Source organism: Rhamphochromis longiceps, linkage group LG9 (assembly GCF_057381845.1).
Source record: "Rhamphochromis longiceps isolate RC_006_pf linkage group LG9, R_longiceps_female_GT1.1, whole genome shotgun sequence".
Classification (NCBI taxonomy): domain Eukaryota; kingdom Metazoa; phylum Chordata; class Actinopteri; order Cichliformes; family Cichlidae; genus Rhamphochromis; species Rhamphochromis longiceps.
Window position 1 is genome coordinate 10,088,254 of NC_140565.1, and position 22,241 is coordinate 10,110,494.

At 41.7% G+C, this 22,241-nt stretch overlaps 1 protein-coding gene across 4 annotated transcripts in view; it reads right to left on the reverse strand.

Annotated features, from left to right (window-relative positions):
- Nucleotides 1-2,293: 2,293 nt before the first annotated feature.
- Nucleotides 2,294-22,241, reverse strand: part of LOC146661654 (WD repeat-containing protein 37-like) — a 22,021-nt gene continuing 2,073 nt past the window's right edge. For 3 of the 4 annotated variants that reach the window (XM_085418172.1, XM_085418175.1, XM_085418173.1), the window contains exons 3-15: nt 20,763-20,859; nt 20,572-20,667; nt 18,246-18,310; nt 17,838-17,903; nt 14,645-14,783; nt 14,107-14,178; nt 13,775-13,819; nt 13,520-13,596; nt 13,164-13,398; nt 11,588-11,729; nt 6,728-6,862; nt 4,625-4,739; nt 2,294-4,494 (exon numbers count right to left, since the gene is read on the reverse strand). In XM_085418172.1, the coding sequence (XP_085274298.1) occupies nt 4,363-4,494; nt 4,625-4,739; nt 6,728-6,862; nt 11,588-11,729; nt 13,164-13,398; nt 13,520-13,596; nt 13,775-13,819; nt 14,107-14,178; nt 14,645-14,783; nt 17,838-17,903; nt 18,246-18,310; nt 20,572-20,667; nt 20,763-20,859 (1,416 nt within the window). In that variant the 3' untranslated portion in view covers nt 2,294-4,362. The remainder of the gene's footprint in view (nt 4,495-4,624; nt 4,740-6,727; nt 6,863-11,587; nt 11,730-13,163; nt 13,399-13,519; nt 13,597-13,774; nt 13,820-14,106; nt 14,179-14,644; nt 14,784-17,837; nt 17,904-18,245; nt 18,311-20,571; nt 20,668-20,762; nt 20,860-22,241) is intronic. The other variant, XM_085418176.1, reaches the window with a different exon arrangement.

Sequence of the window (22,241 nt, forward strand, 5' to 3'; positions counted from 1 at the left end):
CAGCCATCACACAGATTTTCACACATTTATTTTCAGAGATATAATAAATATAGGCTGTGTCTGAATGGCAATATTCTACAAACAGTGTACATATGTAAAAAAAAAAATAGAAAAAGTATAAAAGACAAAGTTGACAAAGATGTGAAAGAGATTCTAAAATGTCTAATTAAGATGTAAATTAAAGTCTATGAAGAATTGCTGCTAAGGTCTGTAAATTGCACTTCAGTAACAAATACAAAGTGAATGTTTGTACTGTATATGTGAATAAAACCTCAAAATCTTGTAATTTTATTTTGGTCTTTGAAGTTTTTTTCTCGTCACATTTACTGTCAGTTTGATTGCAGGGTGAAAGAGAACGTTTGACCCGGTAGATGGAGAATATTTGGTCTATACTGAGCACTGATATTGGCCTGTTCACATTTTCTCATGGCCACCTTTTTGTGCCATCATATTCTGAGGCTCAGAGCATCCAGACTATTATTAAAGAGGCCTCCCTTCTCCTGCATCTCCCAGGGGAAATCCATGGGGAAATGGTTAATCTCTGTTAAGCTCAGTGGCAGGTGTCACACAGACCAGCCACCAAAAATTAGCCTGGAGGAAGGATCGAGTGAGGACGAAGAGGGGGGAGGTGCAGGGAGTTTAAGGCATGTCTCCTCAGTAGCTTCCACCCCTTCCCCTAAGGCCACGGAGTCGGCTGTGTGCTCAACAATATACATCGTAATTGACAATTTGCTCCAGCGGCTGGTCACAGCCAGCCAGCTCTAATCTAATGGACGAGGACGGAGTGGTGAAGGTCCACAGCATATTCTGACTCCCAGTTTCATGCTGCTTCTCAGTGAAATCTAGGAACCAGAACACATGATATTGTGTCATCATGTAGGGTTACACCAGTGGGGTATGGTCTACAACAGTTTCAGATTTAAAAAAAAAAGATTTTGTTTAAAATAGAAATAAAACATGTAATAAATCCTTAATTCTATTCAGGTAGACGGTAAATATTAAAAATGCACTGGGACAAAGACGTTCTCAGTTTCTGACAGATGGTTACAATATGTCAAAACTAAGTAGGGACAAGTGGCTCAAGATTAGCAGGAACATGTGAACTCGTTAAATCTGGGGAAAAACATGATGAACTAGTTTGGAGGGACATTACGCCTCCATCGGAGGCCGAAAGCTAACGGTAACATCATCCACTGAAACGTTGTTTAAGAAGAAACAAATATTACAGAGGAAACTGAACTTGTGAGCAGTGGAAACCGTGCAAACTTAATTTCTTCAAGTTGAACACTAGACCATAATAAGTGTCTGATCAGAGGTGTGGCAGAGTTTTAAGCTGTGTCTCATAGTAGTTTAGTGTACTGCAGATATGAATGTCTGCGAGCTATGTGGGAAACCAGTTTTTCGCACTTGCCTGTTTAGTTCAGAAAAACAATCTTCACAAAATGATGCCACTTTTATTTTTTCAAGTGTACATGTTATTGCCCAGACTTACTAAACCAGCCTCGCGACCTCAACCTTTAATTTCTGCAAAAATATGAAAGCTTCATATGAAAAATTTTAGTTTGTGTTATCCACAGACTTTATTTCAGGGATCAAATCAGAAAATCACTGATTTCAAGATGAGGGACCCACAAGCATAAAAATGCTCTTTTCCAGGTTTCCAATATTATTTACTTTGTTAAGGTGAACGTTGTCTTAACTCAGTAGATGAAAACATATTTATTTACGAACTGTGTGCTTCAGAGAGGCTGCCACATTGTTACTGGTTGGAGATATAATCATAACTTAAATCATTATAACTTGTTGAATTTTTAATCAAATCCCAAGCTTTTTTGCTTTGGTGTTATCACTGATAACATTTTCTGATTTCCATTAGCCTCCTGATTGGTTCTTTCTTTATATAGTTAAGGAGGTGGTGTCTGGGCATCCTGAGCCAAGCCCCTTGTTGAGCTGGGGAAGCAAAAGAAGCAGACGGATCCACTTTATGTTCTTGGACATTAGTGAAAAAGAGAAATAGAAGAAGTTGAACACTAAGAAATAAAGTAGCTGCATGCCTGCTCTGTGCATCGCTGTGGCTTCCACATGGCTTCCTTTAAGAATGAGTTAACAAGCAACTTAAAAGTCTCATTAAATCCACACACCTCTTAAATCTGTTCTCATCAACACCAGTTTTACATTGTTTTTCGAAGCTACCTGATGAATAAAGTGCGCCTTTCAAAAACACATCTGAAGTGAACAAAAGGGAACAAGGGACTTGTGTTTGAATAGGATGAAAAAGAGATGTGAGACTGGAAAAAGGAAATCACACGTTTTATTGGAAAGTGTCAAGAGAGCACGTACCCGTCACAATAAAGTATGCAAAGTAGATCACATAATGAAGTTTGAGGTGAATATGATTCGCTACAGTGAAGCAAAGCCCATCCACTCTATTTTTTTTTTTACCCCTACAGCCTGGCACGCAATAATTTAATGTATCAATCCAAAATCATATTTCCTCCAGGTTGAAATTCATAAGCGGGGCACGAATCGGGCCGTGCCGTTCTACCTGCAGATTAAAATGACATTGATACCGGTGGGCGCCAAATTGAGTTCCCTGAATGAAACAGGAATAAAAATCCTATCTTTGCTGTGCTCGGGAACACAATTAGTTCTTTAACAAGCATTTGGAAAAGTGCACTGATGCTTGGATGGATAAGGCCCATGCACCGGGTTTTTTCTCCTCAATGCAATGTAAGGCATTTCAATAAGATTATTACACTTTCAGATTCATGCTACTTCAGAATGCATCCCGTTTGTGTTGTGGGTAGAAACAGCAGTGAAGTCTGAAGCCAGATTTTTCAGTAAGTCACCTTTATACACCGAGCTACAGCTACAGCAGTCACACAGGTACACAGAGTCTTTTGTGTGGGTTTTACAGCACTGAAGTCGATTAAACGTGTGAGAAACTACAGCATGACTTCATGTTTAAAATATTGCACAAGTGTAACAATTGAAGCTTCCTGGAATCCAGTTAAGCCTATTTCTAGGCAAGTCAGAAGTCAAACTGAGATTCAGTGTGTATTTCAAGTTATAGTCACTGATTTCAAAATGGAAGAAAACAAAAAAGAAAGACCCGGACTTCACTCCGAGCACCAGAAACATCAAGTCAAGCTGGGTTATTGCTTCTGTTTTTGGATAAAGAGCGCTCCGTGCAGAGAGTAAAAGCGCCGCCAGCGACAAAGATGCAGGAAGTTATAGAAGACTGAGGGCTCAACACAAACTGCGAGAGCATGTTGACAGGAGCGCTACTGAAGCACAGAAATGACCTGACAAGTTCACTTAAGGATCACACAGTACAGCAACGCAGGGCTCAGGAGCTGGCAGCAAGCTAAAGAGGACGAGTCTATACCGAGCTTATGGACACCAGCAGCACGTAGGGAATACTGGAATATGATAATGCACAACACATTCCTGTTCACAGAGTCATTATTGCTATGCTCTTGACACTTTACATCCTCACAGAAAAGGCAGAAAAAAGCAACATGTTTAAAAAAAATTAAAATCCACTGTAAACGCAGAACAAGGCAGAGTTACAGTTTCAACTATACTGGAAATATTGGCTGTGAAACTGAAAGCATCAAAGGTAACAGGCAAGGGAGCGAATCTCAATCTGTCAAAGGTTTCCCACAACGCCTCAGACGCCGTTTGAAGCGCTCACCGACTGGCCCGGCAGCCCGCTCGCTGCACAGGTGATATGACGGAGATTTGTGATATGTTCCGATAAGAAATCTTCCAAATATTTGACCAAAAGGATAAAATAAAATAAAAGAATCACAGAACTGTCTCTGCCAAACTGTAAGACACATTAGCTAACAACAACAACCTGCAACACAGGTCACTTTAAACAGGCCACAATATATTATTTACACATCGTATTCTACAAACGGTTCTATTCTCTTGTGACTTTACAAGTAACATTTGCAAACTGAGTTTATCTACATGCAAGAGCGACGATTCAGCAGTAACTAAACAACAGTGCCGTGATCGGCAGCCCCGCGGCACACGGGTCAGAAATATATAGAGGAGGCTGGGGGCGGACAGATCGGACGAGCCTTGTCACAATTCACGATCCATGCTAAATAAGTGAAGGGTCAGACGCAGAAGGTCGGCTGTGTGGCCTCGTACACGCGTGTTCAGATGACATGAAAAGGCTTTTATGTGAGAGTAACTGAGGAGCAATTACTGTCTGAACTTGGAGCTCACTGCTGGAAAGCTGCGAAGCACATGACAACCAAACTGCTCGACAGAGGAAACACGCGTGTGCGAGGCCGCGGGTTACAGTGCAGACGTGTGCTGCGCCGTCTATACACGGAGGGACTCTGATCACTTCTCCTGCAGCAGGGCGGGGATGTTGATGTTCCAGCCGATAGCCTGCCGGTCGAAGCCGCACGTGAACAGGTTGCACGACTGGTTTTCTTCATTCCACGCCGTGCAGCACACCATTCGCCTGTGACCCTGCACACACACACACACACACACACACACACACACACACACACACACACACACACACACACACACACGTTTTAGTTTATGGTAACTGATGCTAACAACCGCCTTCCCGTCCAGGTTATTCTGCTCTTACCATTCTGTTGCTGCGTGGAAGTCTGGCCAGCCTCACCCCGCTCATGTCAAACAGGCGTACTTGTCGATTGTCGTGTGGCAGAGCAATGATCTTCTGGTTGGCAGAGACGCTGATCCTGTAAGATCAGATGTAGTCGCACTTTAAACTGGAGCCAGAGTTTATCTGCTGACCCGAGTTCTCCTGATTGACTGGACCGACTCTATGTCAGTGATTTACTGAAAGAATAGAATTTAAATCTAGCCACATCTGAAGCACATTTTCACTTTCTGTTTGCAGCACAATGATGACACTTACAATCTTGTCTGGTAAATGGTGGTGTGGTGCACTTTAAAGGAAGATGAAGATAAGGAACAATAACCATGTTAATACGAACATCTAACTGCCTTAACAGTACATACAATGCTTAACAAGTTTATTAGACCACTGTTTCCCCACCACTGTCCTGCAGCACGGAAGATTATCGGGTTCCACCTGATTAGCACTCTAACAATTACATTCTCTTCCACTAGAGGGCACTACAACTACCTGCTGAAGAAGATGAAGAAAAACAATTACAAAATAGACATGCTGTGAGACGACACAGCGCATAATAGCAATAGATCAGTGGTTCCTGGGTTTGATCGAACCCCAGGGGTTTGGTGAGTCGGTCTCAGGGGTTCGGCAGAGCCTCCGCCGTGATATGCACGCCTCATTTTGTGCACCAGTAAAAAACATATGTATGTCTTGAATTTGAAAGAAATCCTATTTTATTTTTCACTAAAGAGGGGTTCAGTGAATGCGCGTATGAAACTGGTGGGGTTCGGTACCTCCAACAAGGTTAAGAACCACTGCAATAGATAGTTATTTGAAACGAAAAAGTAGTCAGTCTGACCTGGTTCCTGGAGAAAAGCATGAGTAGAAGAAAGCACAAAAAGGTACACTGGGTGCGGTGTGATTTTTCTAATGTGAAATATGTGCCGTGGCTCCAAAAGGTTGGGAAACACTGTTTTAGATCCCCAGTCACTAATAGAAAACACAAGTATTTAAAAAAAAAAAAAAAAAAAAAGTATGCCAGAACCCTCTGGAAGGCACACAGTCTTTGCAGACTGCTAAGGATCTGACATCCAATCAATATGCAATCAATTATATAACTCTAAGCATATATGAGTATATATTTCTAAGCATAAATGACAATCCAACAATATAAACCTAACACTGGACGCCTCTGAGAAGTCCAAAATTAATTAAGTGCAACATTCATCCATCTATCCATTCTGCCGCTTATCCAGGTTCAGGTCACAGCGGTCTAAGCAGGGAAGTTCAGAATTCCCTCAGACCAGAGGTCTCCTACCAGCAGGACATGCCCGAAACAACGTGCCAAGGATGCATCTGGAACCATCCTGCTTAAACTACCTCAACTGGCGCTATTCGATGTGGAGGAGCAGCACCTCTACTATAAGTCCTTCACAAATGATCTGTAAGGGAAAGCCCAGCCACCCTTTGAATCAAACTAATTTCCATCACTTGCATCTGCGACCTCACTCAAGAACATTCAATAACTAAAATTTATTTTTCTATTCAGGAATGCAAGTGAATAACTGTAATTTGACATTTAATCAAAAATAACAGTGCGCTATATTATTTTTTTCAGCTTTAAAAAAAGAAACCCAGTGAATTTCAAATTTCATGGATAACAACAGTAATTACATTTTAGCATTAAAAATATCATTTTGACTAAAGAGCTTGCGCATGCTGGTAATTACAAGTATTGGTAGTTACCATCACTTCTAATTTAGAGCAGCGGTTGCATAAACCGTACAGCGGGTGGTTTTCTAATACATTTGTTAAGCATAAAGTATAAAGAAAAGTATAATACACAAAGAAAATTTGATGCCCAAAATGCTGACTTTAACTACATCAGCCTAAGTTAATTACTTGTAAAATTTTAATTCAATTTATACTTTATATTGAATAAATAAACCTCAAAGCAATCTACGACTTTAAATTAATTTATAGTGTTGACAACCACTGACAGAGCGCTCAACCAGCCAACATATCAATTTAACACCATAGTTTGTAACGTCCAGCACCGCGTGCTACAGTTTCTCTCCTCCTGTCACCTACCTGTTCACAGCTGAGTCAGTGCGGATGGTTGCTATAGGCGACCTCATGTTCTTCAGATCCCACACCTTGACAGTACGGTCATCACTTCCTGAAACCACATTGTCACCCACTGTGAACACCGCAGACGTCACCGTGCTGCAAGACAAACACACACGACAGCGTTACACACTTGTTACGCACGAAAGCATGCAAGCAGCAAACGGAGGTGGTAATGAGCATGGTTTTCTATTTCAGAGATCATAGTTGCACATCTCTACCAGTCACGGAAAGAAGAAAGTTTTCTGAGTGACAAGTTATTAGTCACCCCCTCCCACAGGGCAGTGCTATTATTGTTAATACATAAAAGATGACACGAGCCGCACACATGCGTCACGGTGATGTGCAGACACTTGGAGCCACAGAGGGTGTGTCAGGTACAACACTGTAAAGCTGACACTGTGTGCTTCTTCGTTTATGATGCGACTCTGCATTGTTAAAACCTTACAAAGTGTCATTTTGCCACTTGAAGTTGGCAGGATCTCACTCGTGCACAGAGGATGTCACAGAGATGCGGCAGTCGGGACAAAGTGAAGAGATAAATAATGACTTGAAAACATTCACACCAGCAAACGTGTTTGAGCCATCAGGATGCTGTGAACGATGATTTCCTCTCGATGCATTGGCATTTAGTCACATTTTCTTTCTCTCAGTTTACGATTAAATGTGATGAAACACATGCTCCGAAGTTTGGGAACATTATACATATAACATAATACATACAAGTGTAATACACGGTTGCTCCTGATGCATTCATCAGAGCGTGAACATTAGACAGAAGCACTTAGAAATGTAGAGCAAAGTGCTTGTATGAATGTATAAAGCTCTTTGAGTACTCAAGTAGAGTGCACGAGCACTATATAAGAACCAGTCCGTTTACCGCGTCCTCTCAGAGCCTTTTGAGGTAACCTCAAGTACCCATTACTTGCAGCACTTTCGATGTATGCTTGGGCACCCCTAAACTATACACAAGTGTTTTATTGTTATGGTTTTTTATCCAATACAACGGAGCCACACCAATACAGTATATATATATATATATAGATCCGCGATAACTCGTTAACATTTGACTTTATAGTGGAAATCTCCATGTGTTTGAAAACTTAAATGTTCTTTTGTCATATTGTTAACAAAAACAAATGTGTGCTCAAATTCAGGCAGTACTTTATTTAGTTGATCCTGTTGACAGGAATGTTTTGCACACTGGAGGCAGCAGTGCATACACCCATCCCTTCCTCCACCCCCCCTATATTCAGCCAGGCATGATTCCTCTTTAGGACTAAGGTCAGGCCTATCCGTACATTTAACAGATCTTTAGCATTTTGAATCTATTCTACTCATTCATGGAGGTAAGTAAAACCAAAAGCCTGAATAGGCTTCCTCGTTCTTTATTAAGGTTCGTGTTGCCTTTACACACACACACAGCACTATCTTGGGTTCTACATCCCATCTTTTTAGGTAAAACTGGCTTCCTGCTTAATTTAAATCGACATGGCATTAAGGGCTAATTAGTGGACTAAACTTTGTGCTATTAGGGAGGTTGCGGCTCAAAGAAACTGCTCTATCGTTACAGGCACCTTCTGACATTGCAGGGTACAACCCACCTGGGAATAAACGGAGAGCAGGGAGAGATAGCGAAGAGGAAAGATAGGAGGTGTGTTAGGTGGGAGGTGTGAGGGGAGTGTAATCAGACGAGATAATTGATTAAAAGGTTGATTAAGGTTAAAGGGTTTTTAGAATGGGTGTGAGGAAGGAGGGGAGTGTTCAGTAGTACTTAATGCTTTGCAGTGTCTCTGACAGCCAAGGTCGAGACTCTTTGTGAGACTTTGGGTGCTGGAGAAGAAGCGAGAGATGGCCGTTCACGGTTCGGCAGGATTTACACCAGCACTGAGCGTGCGAGTACAGGCTGCAGTATTCTCCTGAACAATAGGTGTCATGACTCATATAAGATGTGAAGAAAATGAGAACAATGCAAAACTTCCAACTTTTGACCAACTGTGATGATCTGAAACTCAAACTTGTTCTCACAAAGAACAGATCATTTCAATTTGATTTCTACAGCAACAAATCACAACAACAGTCACTTCACGGTGCGTTCCATTATAAGGTAAAGACCCTACAATACATCGTTTTATCTCGCTGTCACTCACTCGTGTGAAAGAGTGAATCTCGAGAAGGCAGAAAGCTGGTGCACAGCCACTCGGTGAGTGTTTTCTTGGGGATGTGCTTTTTCAAAACAGAAACTTTATGACAGCCTCATGTGATACGTTTAAGCGACATCACAGCCCAGGACACACCTGTAGCTTCAACATCTACAAAGAAAGCCCTTTGGACAGTTACAGCTAGTCTTCACGTGAAGCTTCGGCTCAATCTTCAAATGAAAATACTTCCCCGAAATATAAGACATTTTTAACAGCACTCTGAATGCCTTTGTGTTGCTGGGTTAAATTTTTTTGTGCATTATAAATGCAAATATCACATGAAAGCAGTGTGTAAAATGATCTGGCTAGACTTATTATAACAGTTTGTAAGACTCCTTTGTATTATTGACATTGATACCAAACTGCATGTTAATTTTTCTTACGTAAAACTGTTAAGTGGACTGGATTTCTGTTCTGGCACTGAGGCTTTGGTCTAAGCGACTGCATTTAAATGTATGGAAATCTCAAAGAACCTTAACATGTGCTCACTGTTGAGTGGGTGAGAGCATAAGCCTAAAATGTTAATGAAAATATTCAGGTAGCGACGACTAAGAGGTTTAAGAGCACTCTGTTATTTTGCCATGCTGCAGATCTGACAGTCGCTGAGAACCCGGTAAGTGCTGTTGTATTCCTCCAGAGACAGGATGTCACATCTGCATGCAGACACACACGAGCACACATACGTACAGAGTTGCATTTCTCCAAAACTGCAATCAGATGTCACCGAAAGCCGTCGACGGCAGCAGAGACAAACGTGACATGGCAGTCCGTCTGTAGAGCAAGTCCGCTGTCATTTCTCGTTTGCTCTCGGTCGTTTTGTTAGCTCACGCGCAGTTGTCATTACACTGCAATTACGGCGGGGGTGGCGGGACAGAGGGGGCGCACGGCACTTTTAGCTGCCAAGGTTCGCTGTCAGGGAGCGTTAGCTGTAATTGCCAGTGAAGACGGTGAAAACGAGAGGCTGTCTCCCCTCTAGCTCTCAACCTCGTCTGCCTATTAAACTATTCACACTCTACTCTCTCTGATGTTTCCACAGGAGGGACGCGGAGATTATGCCATTTATGCCACACCATTATGTCATGTTGGAGATCCTGGGAAATTAGTAGGAGGAATGGCAACCTGTTAGTGCTCTAAGGCACTGTTAAAACAAGGATACCTCACAAGTAGTAAAGTGGGGAAACTGTAAAAACACACACAGAGTCAATGAGCTTCTTTCCAGCGTCCAGTCCATTATGCTTTCCTACTCGCCCAAACATACAGCAAAAGCCATGAGTTGATAAACAGAATACGCCTGTCTCAACTCCTCTTCTGCTTACTACTCCTCCAAACCATTAAAGCGAGTATTTAGGACTTTTTAGCATATTTGTTGGACCGAAATCACCAAGATATCAACACTGAGATCTAATCAGATTCTGTGTCTTATTATGTTTCCAGGCACTTGGCAGCAGTGTCACCGTGTTCTTTATAAAGTAAACAACAGGACTAAATATATTTAATAATTACTGAGCAAAAGGCCGAGAATGGATTTGCAAGCATTTAACAAACTAAACCAATTAATTCATCTTTGAAGTCTACATTGTGTTACTTGTTTACATCTCAGCTAAATTAGTATTGTTGGGTTTTCAACTCACTGATGCACACCACATGAGTGAAAACATGACATCTGAAGACTTTAAAGTTGTGTTCTTCTGAGATGGGCATCGTCTTCCATTTATACATATTTACAAAACTAAACTATTAATCAGCAACTTGAAAAACAGCTCAGCTGCATTCTTATTTACACTGCGTGTGTCAAGTGGCAGAAATACTATTACAGACTAGGCTTTTTGCAGTCCTGTAATGAGCCTGCAGAAGTTTGGGGAATCATTACGTCTGCCTGAAGGTCTACTTGTTGCTTTAAATGCAGCGCCACAAAGAAAGTGGCCATTTGTGAAGGAAATAAGGATGGAGGGAAGGAAAGGAGGGGAGGAGGGCTGTTGTTAACTGTGAAACACTGGTGCTTAATCTCATTACAGCAATTGTCTATGGGAGAGAATTAGAGTGGGATCTGCGGGAATTATACATGTTGGGGTCGTACATAATGAGCTCTGCCATAATCCCCCCACTTGCAATCAAAGGCTGCCAGCCAGCCGGCACACGCATGTAGGCACACACACACACACACACACACTTGCACTTCTTGTGCCTTTTAAAGAGCACTGCCATTGAAAGCCACAGACAAGCCTGACAGTCATCGTTTTGAAATGAGCGGCTGCAATTGAGTGTTAACAGCGAGCGAAGTGCCAAATTACACAGAGTGGGGGGATTAACGCAGAAACGGACAGATAAATGAACGGGAAGAGGGAGGGAGAACGAGAGTCGAAGAGCAGAGAGGAGAAAGAGAAGCAAACTGTTGAAGTGAGGAGAAGTGCTCCGTAATGAATGAGAGGCAAGTGGAGGATTTGGCTTAGAGCAACAGGGTCTGTAAATTAATGTAAAAGGAAAAAGAAAATGTTGGAGGGATTTATGGAGGTGAGATGCTACAGCACCACCCTGTGGGCAAATTAAAGACTGCACCCACATTTAAGTAAGTATCTGTCAGGGAACCAGGAAGGAGGAGCGCGGGTGAGAGAGAAAGACTCACTCAGTGTGTCCCTGGAAGACGTTGACAGAGTGGATGGATGGGTCTCTGAAGTCCCACAGTCTGAAGGTGGTGTCTCTGGATGAAGTGACCACCAGCCGCTGGGTTGGGTGGGTACAGCAGTGAGTCAGCTCCTGGTCATGGCCTGAACACACACACACAGCACATTGTGTTGCATAAAATCACACCTTTTTAAGTAATCTCAACATAAAAAAAAAACAACAAAAACAACAGCGTGTGATTTTTACACGTCAGATTTTCTTTGGATTAAACCAGTGTAGGTGGAGCGTGGACAAGAAGGTGAAAAATATGAGGCTGAATGTGATTTCATGGAAAAGAAGAAAGCTTGTTGGTGCTATTGCACTGACCTTTTTAGTAAAATTCAACCTGGATCGTTTAGTATTAATAATGACTTTTTAAAAGTTGTAAGTTGGCAGCTTTTAAAAAAGAGTTTGAGAAACACTGAAAGAAGAAAGCTGGCTCCACAAACTACATGGATTTTATAATGCCTGTACCCAACATCAAACATCAGCATGGAGGAGAGGAAGGCACTCACATTGCTTAGTGATGACAACATTATCACCTGTCCAGCAGACAAGGGTAGGTGCACGGTTTTGCTAAACCAGAAAGACTATCATGAGAACATTTTGTCACTGCTCTATCACTCCAGCCGATCCAGGAGAAAAGGACAACTGCTGCCTGAGCAAAAACCTGTAGTGATCCCGTATGTGTCAGCAGCACTGGAACAGCTGAAACACATTTTCTCTAAACACCCTGTCTCTGTGGCTTTCAAACCCCAAAACACGCTGCACCAAAAACAGGTCAACCCCAAGGATCAGAACAGAGTAACACAGTGTACGCTGTTAAGTGCCAGGAGGATTGCCATAATTTATACATCGGGGAAACCAAACAACCTCTGGCTAAGCAGATGGAACAACACAGAAGAGCTACCTCGTCAGGCCAGGACTCTGCAGTCTATTTACACCTATAGGCGAGTGGACACTCTTTCAGTGATGAGGATGTACACATCCTGGACAGGGAGGAACGCTGGTTCGAGCGAGGAGTCAAGGAAAAGGGAAAGACCATCTCTGAATCAAGGAGGGGGCCTAAGGGTACATCTTTTACCATCCTACAATGCTGTGATTGCAGCCACTCCCCAACGCTCTGTGAATGGTACTCATGGTCATTGATCAGTGCTTGTTGATCAGTGGTTATGAAATTTTCCACATTAATGACTGACCTCACAGCCCATAGTTCATCAGTGGTGCTAGTTTCAGTCATTGTGCAAATGTACTGTTTATAAGGTTGGGAAAACCTGCAGCCAGCTGAGACTGAAGAAGTCACTTGGATGAGTGGTTTTTCCCACTGAAAACGCTACGTCCAGATGAACAGAATCAACTGTTTGGGATTTCCTTATCTGGATGAGTGAGCATGCCTCAAGATAAAATGTCTGTAGTTTCATATTTGAACTTTAATAACAGTCTGGTTAAACTGTAGAGTGTCATACAAAGTACACTAATGAGGAAGAAAAATAACAAAAACCCTGACTTCTGTTTACGACTCCTCTGCCATTACATACCAGTGAGCGTGTGAACCAGTTCAGAAGTCTCAACCTCGTACAGGTTGGCAGCACGATCCCAGGAAGCTGTCACCACTTGTCGGCCTCCCACTAACCAATCAGCTGCTATTACGACGCCCTGGTGGCTCTTGAGTGTTGCAGTAGCAACCCGGACCGTGGGCACTTCACAAGGGCCCTCGCCATCCACCTCGCCTTCCTCTCTGTCCGAAGAATCCTGGTCTTCATCGCACGGAGCCTGTGAAAGACGCAAAACAAAAGCTCAGTCGAGCTCCTGTCTTGTTTTGGTTTGATTCATTTGAGAGTAAAGTGACCTATTGTAGAAACACTGGGAAGAGAACAAGTTCAAAGCTACTCACACTGACATCTGGTGGTGGCTGTGGGGCTGGAAGCTGCACCATGTACCGCCAGATGTGAGCCGTCTGGTCCCCAGAGGCTGTGGAAAGTACAAATCAACAAAGAGCACAGCTCACATCTACACACGAGTGACTGCTGGAGGCAACAGATGCAGCAGAAAACGGTTGAAACGACGACAAGGAGAACAAACCTGTTGAAACAGATGCTATATTTAACGTAGTCGACTTGACAAGTCAAACATGCATTCAAATGCTTACCTGTGAGTGCCATCTGCTCTGTGGGGTGGAATTTGATGGAGTTGACTGTGCAAAGGGAACAATGAAGAGACGTCATCTAACAAGCCGTGTAAGCAAATGTTGACAGACAGTGTTACATCTAAGAATACGCTTCGAAATGCTTCTGCCATGAGCCAGTGTTTATTAACAAGAGATGTCGCACGACAGGCTGTACGTCACACTAAATATTGTTATAAGCACTCAGACAGGCTATTATAACATTCTATTAGAAAAAATATAAACGATTTAGAATAATTTTTGTGTATGGACTTTGTGAATGTCTGTAGACAAATAAAGCTTTTGGCTGTGATTACCTGATCCTGCATGGCCAGCATACCTCAGCAGACATTTGCCCGTCTCTATACTCCACAGCAGCGCTGAGTGGTCTGTTAAGAGAGAGCAGGTATAAACAACATGCAGCCATTTCCATTTTTACAGTAACCAGCTAATGGTTTCACGCTGTATGATCCTGCCTTTATGTAATGGGCTGTATAGTCTGAGTGGATGTGGTAAGAAATTTCTGGATTGTTTAACGAGCTTCCTTAAAGATAAAACGAGGCCAACATGTTGTTTCTGAAGGACTGGTTTGGATAAATATTGATACTAAAACACTACTTGCGCTGCATCACCAGATGTAATCAATCATCTTAAGTATGTTCTCATTTTCTGCTAATTGCACCGAGGCATCACAATTAATTTGACAAAGATATAATGATGCAAATATTGCTTGCAGCACCTTTAGTCTTTGCTATTTATTCTTATTTAAAACTAGGGTGCCACATGCTGCCTGTGTGTACAACAAAGCTATCATGATTGATTTATATAGTCTGTGAAGGGACTTTTTTTTTCTACCTGCAGAGGCAGTGCCCAGCACCACTGGCTGAGTTCGGGTGACACTGAGGTCCCAGATCCCATCGCGATGGCCCACATACTCCTTGAGCAGCTGGCACAAAGCCCGGGAGCCGGTGGTGGCTTTGAAACTGGACACAATCTGAAGCGAGTGTGAGGGAGAGAAAAGTATAACGGTTTAACAGCACTCAGTTAAATTATTAAAAAATGTAAATGTAATTACACTGATTACAAAATATAAGAATATGTAGAGTTTAACTTGTAGTTCTCCTGTCTTACTGCACAGCTTCATTTAGGCTCCGTAAATACTGATATAACTCCTAGCCAACACCTGGCTACATACAGGTATTGCCAGTTAACTGTTACTCGTTGTCAAACACAGTAAAAGCTAATGCGTTGCTTGCCAGATTAGATCAAGGGTGTGTATCACAAAACAAGGTCACCTGGAAAGGCGTCTTCTTAGGAAATAGGTTAAGTCTCTTTGAGGTGTCATTAATCCTAACTGTACAGCTAAATGGCTCCAAAGCAATTTAACTTAAGGACATGGGAACAAAGCCAGCCTGACATTTCTCCCACATGATCATAATGACGGCAAAGGTTTTCATTAAAGAGATGAGCAATAAGAATAATAAGTCGTTTTTACTTTTGGTGATAATTATGTCAGAGATAAAAAAAGGTTTTACTACAAACTGAAGTTCGATAACCAATTACAATGGAATATTAATTGTGCATGCTGTTTATGAATTCAGTTAATTACAAAAGCAACATTACAGCTTTATCGCGTACCTGTTTTATTTTTCAGCACAGACTACCTGTGCTGGTCACCCTCTGCATTGGCAGGTCGAGCCTTCCTTAACTTTTAACTGTTTTTAATGTTTATCAGTTTATAACCGCTCATGTTGAAAATGCCAAACACATTAAAAAGACTTCACTTTGTGGTAATTCTGTTTGTCTAATCACATTAGTTATATTATCGGGAAGTTATTTGAATATCTCTATACTGTGTTCCTCTATTTAAAGTTATACGTTTTCATTGTTAAATGTCAGCTTATCAGAATAATTTAAACTGGCTTTGTGATACAGACCCCAAGTGTGTTTGTACACTGCGACACTTTTATGTTTGCCATATTTGTGATTTCAGATTGCGCCACACTGCATGTCACTAGAGTATCAAATTATCGAGAGGACAGATTGTGATTGTCCTTGTAAACGACCGGTGCAACCTCTAAAAATAACTAGTGGTCTGATTGCACATGGACCCGTCACTGCAGGCTACCAGATAAACAAACTAAAGTGCAGTTTCACTTGTCACAGAGCTGTCACAGCCAGTACTTTACATGCTGCTGCAGACAGCTGACCACAGCAACAAGCTAACAACATTGCTAGACATTAGATGCAGCAGCAGCAAAGTATTTGGTTCATGAGTGCCAGACTGTGTTAATATAAACTCTTATTCTGTCCAGAGTGTTTATATTCACCTTGCGCTCTGATGCAACCTTACTATACACCTCCTGTTGTTAGAGCAAAATAGCAGACAAGATGAGTGAATAGCCCAGTCAATGTCAACCCCGTACAACACTGAAGCTATAGTTAGTCAGGATCATTAGTTTCAAGTCCCCTCCATCTTTCCAAAATTAGTTTTTGGTCATGTTTCTTAGCCAGCTGAGAGGTTAGTGGTATTGTACATAGCTGCTACTTCTGTCATGGGGTTAATTAAAGAAGCCTTTTCTTGATTCCCTCAATGCTCTTTTCACTGTGGCTATATTCAAGGTTTTTCTCTGCATTAAAAAAAGCAGAACAGCATTTTACTTAGAACACAAAAGAAGAGAAAAATGATTCTCCTATTACTGTAAATATAGAAATGGAAAAAAGATAAATATTTATTTTAGGTATTTTTCTATTTTACTAATTTTATCTGCACTCGTGTAATGTTTAGCTCACACCAGTTTCCTCTCCTCTGCTCTCACTGTGTGTGCATGAATGTGGAGAGGAGCAGAGCAAAGTAGGTGAAGTGAAGATAGAATATGGTAGTTTTTTCATTACAACAGATTTCGATCAGACAGAGATCAGCCCTGAACGTTTTAACCAGATGTAAAGATGCTAGAAGCTATACTGCTAGTGGCAGGGATGCTAGCTCGAGGGCATCAGCTGTCCTGCTGATGTTTCATCTGTAACCTGATGGCAAGTACAGATACAGGTTTCTACCAATTAGAGAGGAAACACTTCATCTAGCTTTATAAGACAAAAGGCAGCAATTTTTCAGATTAATGAAAAACCTGGTGTTATTTTTTTTCAAAATCTGAAATAGTTTTACAAAAACTATCTGTTAATTTCAAAGGCAGAATAATAGTAATCATTACTAACAACATCTGTATGGGAAAGACAACAAAAAGAAGCTGAAAGCAGACCTGTCCAACATAAGCCAATGCGGGGGAACACTGATCAAAACAAAAACAAAAAAACAAATAAACAACCCCCCCCCCCCCAAAAAAAAAAAAAAACACAAAACACTAATCACTGGTCAAGTTGCCAGTTAACTGTGGATAACATAAAATCTGAAAACAGGAAAAACAGCTAGCTGGCTCAGTCAAAACAAGGCATAATGTGCAGACAAAATCTTTTATATCAATTGTTTGAACTGTGCAAAAACTTAACTGTAAAAACAACAAAACTTTATGAAGGCAGGGATCGTGTGCCGGACTATTTTTTTAAGGCGACCAGCAGAAACTTGAAATTACTAGCACAAAAGTTCCACAGAAATCATTGTTGATAGATGTATTATGTTACCTTTCGGGCAATACAATGTTGCTTCCTCATTAGAAGTCTTTAGGCCTAGTCTTTGTGCTTAGCTAAGCTATCCAGCTACTAACGTCAGCTCCCCCCAAAATTGGGACTGCTTTTGATCTTCTCATCTAGCAAGAAGGTAAGTGTAGCCAACTGACACGGTGTTTGAAATAGCTGATGAAAAGTGACTCAAAGAATCGCCAAAGTAATGAAAGGCGATACAAAAAAGGATAAACAAATAAAATATAAAGTAACACTTTGTACATCTAACAAATGCAGCTTTGCCCAAATGACTTGAGTATGAGTGCAGAGCAGAGAAGGAGTCAAGTTCAGACTGCAGTTAAAGAGACATTCAAGCCACCACCGCCTCCCCCATGATGCTTAGTGGCAAACAGAGCATTCAGGAAGTTACCCATGAATCTCCGCCCCACAACTCCCATGTTGCCACACTGAAGTTGCGAGGTCCACCTAATTTGCCCTGGAAAGTGTACAAGCACTGTGTCAGAGAGTCAAGAGATTACAAAGGACAAAGTCATGGGAGATGACATTTTGTGGTAAATGCTGTAGTAAACACACGATTTCTTTTACCCCTGTGATTAAAATCTTCAATCATATCAGTGAATTATTTGTTTACCCACATTTTTTAAACAGATTATGATCTCCTCAGAGGAAGATTCTTCCTTCCTCTCACTCAGCATTACAGGGGCTTTCCACAGTCAGTTACTTCACACAGGCCTGAATCCCAAAAGCTCAAATATTTACACACATGACACGTCTTACGAGCTCTATTGAACGGGCTAACGTGGCTTGTGCCAGGTACCTTGCTGGTAGAGGCTTTGTAGGTCGTCTTCAGCTTCTGTGACAGTTGACTGGTGCTGTGGCTGGCTGTGTGACAGAGACACAAAGAACAATGAATGAAATTCATTACCCAGTGACAGAACTCTTGCTTGCTTTTATTCACTGCTGCAGTAACGGCCTCGTAAAGTGTCAAGATTTTAAAATAGCACACACCTTGACAATACAAAGCCTTGTTGAGCGTTTCTAGTTATACTATCTACACTGAACATTTATGCAGTGTAAATGTCCCCGTGTCCAGCAAGGACGGAGCTGTGAAAATACTGTCGAGAGCTCAGCTTCACAAAGTGTGATCACCAGTTAAACTGAGCTTATTTTAGAAATCCAGGCTGGCTTTAAGGATATTAGGTGTCATAACAGAGGGTTTACATAAGTCTGACCTATGTGAGTGTCTCACCCCAAGCAGTAATGAACATCGACCAGTTTACAGAACGTGTCATCATTGTTTGTACAATTTTTATATGGCATCTTATAGTGATTCACAGATTTCAGTCACTTGCTAACTTGCTAACCTGGTGGCCAAAAACGATTACAAAACGTTACTCCATCATGACAGCCGATAGTGGACACTCAGTAGTACTGCAGGACTAAAGTGTTTGGGGGGTTTTCTCACCTTGCACTGCTGCCAGGTTAGAAGCTTACAGCTACATGTATTTTCATATGTATTCCAATCTCATGTCTTGTGGAAATTTACAGTGTAGGGTCAGAAAAGTTCCAATAACATGAATTTGTCACATTTGTCATACATCTAATGTCAGGTAAATTGTTCCAACAGTTTAACTGAGACACCACTGACAGCCGGGGCTGCTGAGAAGAAACAGGGACTGGTACGTTTGGCCTGTAAGGCAGGGTTAGTTAAAGCTTATTAGTGCATCTGATAGCACAGGAACCTTCTGGTATTTTCGATAAGTTAAACTTATAGACTTTCAAAGGGCCGCCATACTGTTTTTGGCCTCCAGGTGGGCATGTGCCTCAAGCTCTGAAGTCAAATGAAAACTATGGATGCTGCAGTGAAAATCGAGGCAACTGTTGGCATTGAAAACACATTTACTAAAAACAGGGATACACAGCCAGGCAGAGGGTCACTGGAGAATATTTTCACCTTATGGAGGCTGCTGGATGCCCAAATAGTAAAATCCAAGTAAACATTAGCTCCTAGAAAATGTTCACTCACCCTGTACAAAGAAAAAACAGGTGGCTCATGCAAATGTGTAGCCATGCCATATAGCAGCCTGGTCAGCATATAGACACAACATAAACAAACACAGCTGGTACAAACATCTGCCATAAAAAGAAGTTTTAAAAAAAAGAAAAGAAATGATAAATTGTCTTTTTAGGCTGTGCAGGTAGAGTCTGCCTGTCTGAGAGAGCCGATAAAACATCTCAAATTAAACTTTGTTGCTTTCATTAACCTTCACTTTAATTCTTATTCATTACAGCGTTTTTTTAAAGGTAGAAAATATCCGTGTCCTTCGCTATTTTATCTTGAATATTTTAAAGTTATTTTGGTATTATCTATAATTTTGTAAACATTTAGTTGCTTGTATCTTTGTACTTCTCTTCTTTTCGAATGCTATCGTATGTTTGAGTGATTTGGGGGCACATTTCCCTTCAATTTATGTTCCTGGACTCCTGGTAGTTTGGGTCCAAAATGTTTTTTGTGATACTTTTTGAGAAATGTCATGACATGGATGTGATGCAGAACACGAAAAGCTGGCTAGAGACAGAGTGGGAATGCCACTGTTTGTAATATCTCTCAGATCAATGCAGGAGAAATCAGTTTACTGAAAAGTCCCACACCCCTTTGTGGGTGTTACGGTGCCACTCAGCCGGCGAAATTCACCGCCTTTGTGATGCTGGCGACTCCTCTGTCTTCAGCCTGTGGCAATAACACTGTGTGGACTGTGATCAACAACTTCCTCGAGTTTTAATCAGCAGTTTAATCATTTACAAACGCCCTACAAGTCACCATTTATCTATCTGCATCGTGACTAAACCACAGTAACTCAAAGAACAAACACAGTTTGGCTTCCTAAAGGTAAAAATAAAAACAACTGCTCATATGTGTACAGCTGTTTTACGACAGTCTGTCACAAAGATGACACATAAGTAACATGCCAATTTAAATCTTTATGTTTATCAGCTCCCAGGGAGATTACTTCAGCCACCATGGGATGAGATATCCACTTTAAACACAATCAATATTTTCCATTTCAATTTCCAAAGACTTCTATTAACTGTACTCAGTGTAAATTACAGACTTAAATAGATTTGTGTTGGAAATTACGGACCTTTTGTTTTCAAGGCTCCCTTGGTGGGGTCTCCTCCCTCAACAGCCTGTCCATCTCCAGTCAGCCGCTCATTCAGTGATTCAATTTCCCGACGTACTGCAACGTAAGACAGCCATGACGTGTCAGTATTTAAACACTGAAAACGTCCACTCAGTAAATGAGCACTGATGCGTACACTGTCAGTTACTCACATTCAAGGTTTTCTATGTAGAGATTCTCAAACTCCCGTTCAATCTGACCAAACAGGTCAAGAAGATTGCTCCGCAAAGCGAGAGGCAGCTTGGAGTCCTGGACAGACAGAAAACAGAACCACACAGTAAGGTCATACACACGGCACGCTTCAAGGTCAGGAATGTAGAGCAGGAATTCGCTCCACATCCTCCTCAAGTGTGGCGTAACATAATGTAGCATAATGCTATGCCAAAAATGCAGAACTGTATAACAACAACATGTTCTGTTATTACAGTCGGAAGTGAAGTTTGTGACTCTTAAAGGTAAAACGTTTAACTGAACACACGTGTTTACGCGATTTAATCGGGCAGCAGATGAACTTGTGCGAACTCTTGGCCACAGTTTGAGCTACAGAGCTACAAGCTAAAAACAAATAACTACACAACAGGAGTGTCCAACCAGCCTCTACTAACTTACCTCCATGGTGCAGTCCTAGATGTACCCAGTTACCAGCTGACCGCCAATCTCCACCAGACTAGCATGTGAAGACACATAAAAGCTGCCATGAAAACACTAGATTCAGAAGGCTGCGTCTCACAGCTCCCTGAGCGCTGCTGCTCAGTCCTTCAGCCGTCCAAAAGACAACGATACCAAACACTTCACTTGTCACCCTTCAGCTGAGGCACGTGTTAAAAAAACCAACCGCTTGGCACAATGACGTTAGCCGCATGACCATTCTGTCATCACCACGTTCACACACTTTATCAAAAAAAAGCCCAAACAAATAAATAAAGGTCATTTAAGAAGTAACAGGCAGGCCTTGTGAATTTAAAGCTGCTTTAGTAGTGGCACTTAAACCTGCAGCTTGCTCAGGCCAAAGCCGGCAGCGTTAAAAGTGAGGAAGAATATCTGTTCTGTGTAAAATATGGGTCCATAAAACTGTCTGTGTAGGTGTAGCCAGTGCTGCAGGGAATAGAGGAGGTACATCCACAGCGCCAGCCAGTCTTGGCAATAAACAAAAAAGGACTGTTGAAAAGACTAATCAGACCTGAACAAGCGGCCCATATTAAAACTTGATGAGACAACAGGCGAGTGCAAGCTGAGCTCTAGTTTTAGTGGCTGACAAAGCGCAGAAAGTAAAAGGCAAAGGATTTCCATGGTCTGGCAAACTGACAAATTCAACCATCCCATTTTTGAGAGCGACTGATAAGTAGGTCATCCAACGTGTTTTTCATTTTAACCCTACACGTTGTCTATCATCTCCCCCGATACGAGAAACCTGTCAATACAATGTGAAACACTCACAAACCATCTGTTGGTCTTATCTGGGAGATGACTTTCAATAAGGTCGCTGTAAAGCCAACTCCCAAAAGTTAACAACCAAGATATTCTTGATCAAACAGAAACAGTTTTTATTATCTCAGAAGGGAAGAAGCAACTGGTCTGCACCAGGAAATGGCTGCTCGTGAACAGGTTCCCACTCTTCCCTTTTCTGGAAG